Consider the following 6,593-nt stretch of genomic DNA (forward strand, 5'->3'; position numbering starts at 1 on the left):
TTTGGTTTCTGAGATATTAAAAATACATTTCATCTGTAATTTCATCTCGTTAAAATTATTCTAGCAGTCTCAAAGAAATCGTTTTGAATAAGTAATTTTTTTAATTTTTCCAAACTTCCGATTTTCATTTTTGAACAAGGTAAGTAAATTAATGCTCAGGTTTCACATAAAATATTGACTCAATGCAATGCATCCCCGTAAAAGCAGAGAGGATGTATGCATGGCTAGCTTACACATGCATTTATTTAAATTCACAACTTATATTTGAAGTCCAGACTTTTTAAACCTATTGAAACATAGAGAGGCACTATCTTGCAGCCTTTACATTTATATTGAATCATTAACACTTAAGCATATGCATAAAGGGCACATCTTATCTTCTGAATTAAATTCTTCGATCAAAATTATAACTTAATATCTCAAAGACGAAAGATGCACAAACGACAGTTTCAACGGTACAAACCTGCACAAACGGAGCACTAACCATTCAGACTATTTGCTTGATTTTTTGCCGTGGGTGGGGTGTCAGCTTCACACAGCTACACAGAAATGCTTGATTCTGTGATTCATCTGTTGCCTAATGCACAAGGTTTATGTGACTCTTGAGATCACACCACGATTGAACCGAAAAGAATTGCAAAAAAAAAAAAAAAATGTGGCACAAAAACAACACTGGAGATTTCTAACAGGAAAGTATCTTTACAGTAAATTACAGTGGTGATAGGGCATCATGCTCTGAGATTACTGTTTTTTTTTCATCCAAACAGATAGAACAATAAACAGTTTCAATGCAAGTTTCAGTGCTAGAAAGCTGAAAGTGTGAGTTCAGTCATACATACCTGGGCAAGCAAAGGAATGGCTTCGCCAGAACAAAGTGCATTTCTAGGAATGGACTAGCTAGTGCAGCGTTGGAGCTGACAGAAAACTTGTTGGGTCACTAGAAGAGGGGAGATTCCCACACAACCTGACAGAATTTGGGAACTTTTGAAATAGGCTGTATTGCAAAATATGTAAAGACAGCATCTGAAGTCCTGCTTCCACAATGTGCTTCAAGAAAGTATTGGTTTAAAAATACAATCTCATTCAACTGGGTTATACTGTAGCTCTTTTTTTCATTTTCTTCCAATGTTACACATTAAAGGTGGAAAACAAAAGATTTAAAATAATTTGCCATTACACATTCTTTTATTGCACAAAAACAAACAAACACATTTTAATAGACATTTGAGAAACACCATGGGTCTATACTTACTAGGTTTTCATAGCTGAATCTTGTACTTAAATGTCCAGATGTCTTTGAATTGGTTTCAGTTATTTCACTGGTTTTCCTTAACAACCAATCAGCTTAGTTATTGGACCAGTTAAAGTAATTGTCTTTTAGTGTGGTCACTGGTTTTGGTTTCTCTCATGTTGGCACTATTTGAACCAACATGGGACCTTAAAAAAAATCTGATTGCTACTTCTCATATTTTGTCTCTGAAACTCAGCCATTTCTTCACTTCTATATCTCTTGCCCAGAGGAATTTCTGCTATCTTTATTCCTATAAGTGTGTGCTTCTCTTGCCTGCCCCATTTCAATAAGTCATACTGGCTACTGAAATGTCTCCAAATATTTGGACATTGAAACCACTCCGTTGCCAGGGATCCTTATCTGGTCAAGTTGTCCGCAGTGTGACTTACATAACAGTTTATTGCCCTAGTCCACACCATTAAAAAACAAGCAGATGCCAGCATTTCAGCAGAAACCTTTTAGATGACGATCTAAAAAGTTTCATCTAATTCCACACAACAGGAGAAATTCATTAAGAGAAAGAAACGTAGTTGCTTTAATTCACTGTACGCCACCACCTGCTCTCTGATTGGTTAGTATGTTAGGAATTTGAGGGTCACAGCATCAACATAGTTTCTTTTGTCAAGAGCTCTGAGCTGCAGTTGCACAAAGAATAAATGCGTGACTTTTTTTTATTTGCAGATATTTCTGCGGTCATGTTTTATTATAAGCAAGTTATTCAGACCTGCTGCCTTCTGTGGTTTGTGTTCTTGTTGGTGGGCAGAGGTACGATATCAGCTTGGTAGGAATCCATCTCATCTGTCACTGGAAGCCTCCGTGTGTGTGTGTGTGTGTGTCTCTCTCTCACTGCTTGTGTGTTTTCACTTGTGTGTAAGAGGATACAATGGAAACTTAACAATGCCCAGTTCCATCTCAGTTATCACCAGCGTGGTGAGCCTCCGTTCGTCTCAGTAACTTACAGTCATTTATAAAATCGTATGATTGAAAACAACAACAACAAGGATTTTAATAAAGTCTCAAGTGGAGGCGGTCTTTGTTTGACTCAACCATGACGTGAATAGTCGCTGTACTTGCCAGTTTGCTCTACATAACAATGAGTCTCCTCAGAGAAAAGGGGGAAGGAAACAAGTGAGGCGAGAAAAACTGGTCGAGTTGCTTTGCTCATCATTACAAAAGCAAGTCAGGAGCTTTTATTAGTCTTAATGTTTCGCTCCGAGTTACTGATCTACGAATTTCTCCTTATCAGCGGACTTATCCCACCTTTTCTTCTAGAACATCATTCCTCTGACTGACAGTCCACCTTTGACTGTATTTTTTCGTACTTGTTGAATAGCACCACCCCGCCCTCTGTGTGGATTGCTTAGTGTTCAAGGTTCAGGAAGATAACGAGAGGTGAGTGGCTGACGCAGAGTTTGTGTTATGTTACCAGAGGATCATATTACCGGAGACAGCAGGTTGGCTGAAACTTTAGCTGCCTTCAGATCGCTGTGACTTGAAGCAAAACAGGAACTGGGACCAACAAAAGGAGTTTTTAAGAAGATTTTCACAACTCACAGACTATTTCCTGTCGTTTGAAGGCGAAGGTTCACCATGGGTGAGAAGACACAACTGTCGTTGCTGCTGATTTTGCTGTGTGTGTCGGGGCTTGTCCCTCGTTCGGCTGCTTTCGTGTTCTGGACAGCCTTGTTGGAAACACGCTATTATCTGAGCAGCAATGACACCGTCTCAAAGTTCTGTGAGTGTGGGGTGTATGGCCGTAACTCTGAAGTGGAAGCATTCTCAGGCTTTGTTGCTGTTCCCAAAGGAGATCCCACAGGCTGTAACCCATACGCTTCCTACGGCTGGAACTCCAGCCAGGAATTTATCGCGCTGGTGAAAAGGGGCAACTGTACTTTCAGCGAAAAGATCAACGCTGCCATGAACCAGGGAGCAGCCGGTGTGGTGGTGTACAATGTGGACGACACTGGAAATAGTACCACTTACATGTCTCACCCAGGCACAGGTGATGCTATCGCTATCATGATTGGCAACATTCAGGGCACACAGATCGCCAACTCGGTGAAAAATGGAACTGCTGTGTACATGTTCGTTAACATGGGCAGTCCTCACGGGCCTTGGATGGACACGTACTGGCTCTACTTTCTGTCTATCGCCTTCTTCATTGTGACAGCCGCCTCGATCGCCTACTTTGTGTTCATCTCCGCAAACCGTCTGTACAGCATGAACAGGCACAGGCGCACCGAGAAGAAGCTGAAATCTGAGGCCAAGAAGGCCATCGGGCGCCTCGAGGTGATCACACTGAAACGAGGGGACGAGCTTACGACGTCTGACGCCATGTGTGCCGTTTGCATTGAATCCTACAAAGCGGGCGAGGTGGTGACGGTGCTGACCTGCGACCACATCTTCCACAAAGCCTGCATTGAACCCTGGCTGCTGGAGAGGAGGACCTGCCCCATGTGCAAGTGCGACATCCTGAAGGCCCTGGGAGTGGAGGAAGACGTCAAAGACGACATGCCCATGAGTTCTCCACCAGAGGTCACTGTAATCACAGTGACAGGAGGAGACGCTCTGTATGAAGTCCCACTGAACGAACCCCTGAGCCATGAACCAGAGCAACAGCAACATCGCTATGACAACAGGGCCTTTGAGGAAGACTCTGAGGCTGCTAGAGGATGAGCAGAAACAACAGGAAGAAAACGATGAACAATAGCAACTGTAACCCTTTGTAATGAACGAGGACAGTGGAATCAAGGTTCCAATCAAAGAAATATGATCTTTCAATCCAGACATACTTAAGAAGAAAAAAAAACAACTTGAAGAATTTATGTGAAAAGTAAAGATGTTGTTAATTAGGTTCTGTTATTTTATTCCTTTGGATGCATGAATGACGTGTTTTTACAGATTTATCAGTAGACGGCGATGAAAACCAACAAGCTGCAGAGTGACACGAGTGTCACTTTACTGCTTTGCATAGCAAGCACAGTCGGCATTGTTTATGGACTCAAGGTGTGGTACGGGATTTGAATATCTGTTTGATGTCGGGGCCAAATGTTCTTCCTGTAGCTCGAGTTACTCTCTGCAGCTAATTCACTGATTCCTTATGAGCAAACCAAATGTCTGTTCATCGACAAACTCGGTTGTTTCACTTTCTTGGTGCCCCTGTTAAAACTGGTCTGGATCTTTCCATTTTCACTCAAGCGACAGGACCTTTTCTACATACACTCCCTCATATCACACCCTTGAGTGGAAAATCAGGATGGTTCACATTGCACTGCTACGACCAAAGAAGAAAAAAAAAACACCTGAAAGCTGTGGAGCTTTAGAAATGTTTATGCTGGAACTGGCGTAAGCCTTAACATGGCAGTGAAATGAATGTCTTTTTAGACTTTAGGAGACCTTATAGAATTGTTTTCTTGGATAGTGGGGAAATAATGCATTCTTGCTCTTTAAATTATGTATATTTAGACTTGTTTGTAATTTATAATATACTTTTTTTTGGTTATTATAATAAGACGATGCAAAATGTTTGTGTAATCTTCCATGTCTAAAGAACAGATTTCCAAGCACAAAATCTCTGTCTTCCTGGTTTTCATTTGACATTGTAGAGTTTATTTTGGTTCATCTGGTCTACCTCTTAATGAACGGATATAGGCATGTTTCACTGTAAATAATGGAGCTTTTTCCTGTCTTTGATTGGCACGAATGTGCTGAAAATGGTACTTAATAGCCCTTTCATACTGCTGATTTATTTTCACTGGTGTTTTACAGATTCCAGGAGTCTTAAATTGACTTGTAAGCACTAATATTACTTCTGTATTAAATCACATTGATGTTGATAAGAATTCAATAAATCCCTCAAAATGAGGCTAACTCTGAACAACAGGTGTCTGCATGGATCTGTGTGTAAAAGAGCGGAGGGTGTACCGTGTGCCTCACAAAGGCGTGGTAAAGTTTGTACTTATTTAGCAGGTTTTGGGTTCAGCCGTTGGGAGAGACGGAAAACAATAATTACCTCTCCCCAGGTGGGAGCAGAAACCATGAACTTGAGCTGGATAATCATCACACTGCACCAGGACAGGGGGCCTGACAGAACAAGTCGAGGTGTGCAGCTGCATGCCGACCGAATTATTCAACACAGAACATTTCCATGAGCTTTACGTCAAGCTGTTTATCACAGTCCAGCCTCTAATAAACCCGGGTGGTTATGAAAGCCTCTGGTAATAATTTATTAAAGAACTTTAGTCTGTTTGCTCTTCAGACTATTTATCTTGTAACGTCATGAGTTGTGGCCACAAATGCAGAACTCTTTTGAGTCGTTCCTTACTTTGTTATGTTTTGCTTCCAGAAAGTCCAATAACACTGTAGTCCCTTAATGTGACCTTCAGTAGCAGTTCTACAGGTTTTCTTATGGTTTGGTGAAACATTTATTTAAACGATGGCAGCCTTTTTTATTTGTTTTTTACTCCGTAAGCGTTAGCACATGGCAGATTATGATCATCTAAAATGACACAGCTCTCAAGTGGTGTGTCAGATCTTTTATGAATTTCCCAAGCGCATGACATTCAGATGCGGTTCACGTGCTGTAGACAGTTTTTTTTTAAACTTTATTCTTCCCCTTTTTTTCTGCACTTCTTTAATTTTTTTAAAGGTTTTTTTTGGCTCTAGTGACCTTTACTTGAAAGAGCTGAGACAGGATAGTTGGTAATGAGAGAGAAGGAAGACATGCGGCAAAGGTCACCATTTACTTAAACATTTTATTGAGAAACATAAAGAAGGATCCACAATTTGAAAGTTTAGAAATCAGGCGTAATGAATGGATAATGAGATTATAACTATTTACATGTCTGCAAGAACTATTTGTTTATCCATAAACTAAAAAAAAAAGGATAAAGAAGAATTACAACTTCTTGCTGATTTATCTGTGCTTCTCAACTTAACCAATCCTGTTACAGATTCTAGGCGAAGATCACACGCACAATCATTTCCTATTAAATAGTACTTTCTGTGCCTCAGGGCCTTTCGGTACAAGTCAGATGTTGATTTATTCCAGCGATACCTGTGCGAGTGCTGAGAAACGCTGGCTGAGAGGTGTTGAGGCAGCAGCAGGTAGAATAACAAGCCAAGATGTTTCCTGTGACAACACTACAGTCGGAATGCACAGATGTGGGTCTCGCCTCTCATGGCGTTTCCTCTTCCTTTCTGGGCAGCATGTTCTGAATTTCAGTTTTCTGCTGTGAGTCCTACGCTTATTTATTTTCACGTCCTACGCTCCCAGGTCAGATGGTTATAGTGGCACAACATC

At 40.9% G+C, this 6,593-nt stretch overlaps 1 protein-coding gene across 1 annotated transcript; it reads left to right on the top strand.

Moving 5' to 3' along the window:
• The first annotated feature begins 2,388 nt into the window (after window positions 1-2,388).
• On the top strand, window positions 2,389-5,171 carry rnf128a (ring finger protein 128a). The gene has a single exon (XM_008404578.3). It carries the CDS (start codon window positions 2,882-2,884, stop codon window positions 3,965-3,967), a length of 1,086 nt encoding a protein of 361 aa, XP_008402800.1. The 5' UTR covers window positions 2,389-2,881; the 3' UTR covers window positions 3,968-5,171.
• Window positions 5,172-6,593: the final 1,422 nt, after the last annotated feature.

Source organism: Poecilia reticulata, chromosome 3, assembly GCF_904066995.2.
Source record: "Poecilia reticulata chromosome 3, P_reticulata-male-v2, whole genome shotgun sequence".
NCBI classification, from domain to species: domain Eukaryota; kingdom Metazoa; phylum Chordata; class Actinopteri; order Cyprinodontiformes; family Poeciliidae; genus Poecilia; species Poecilia reticulata.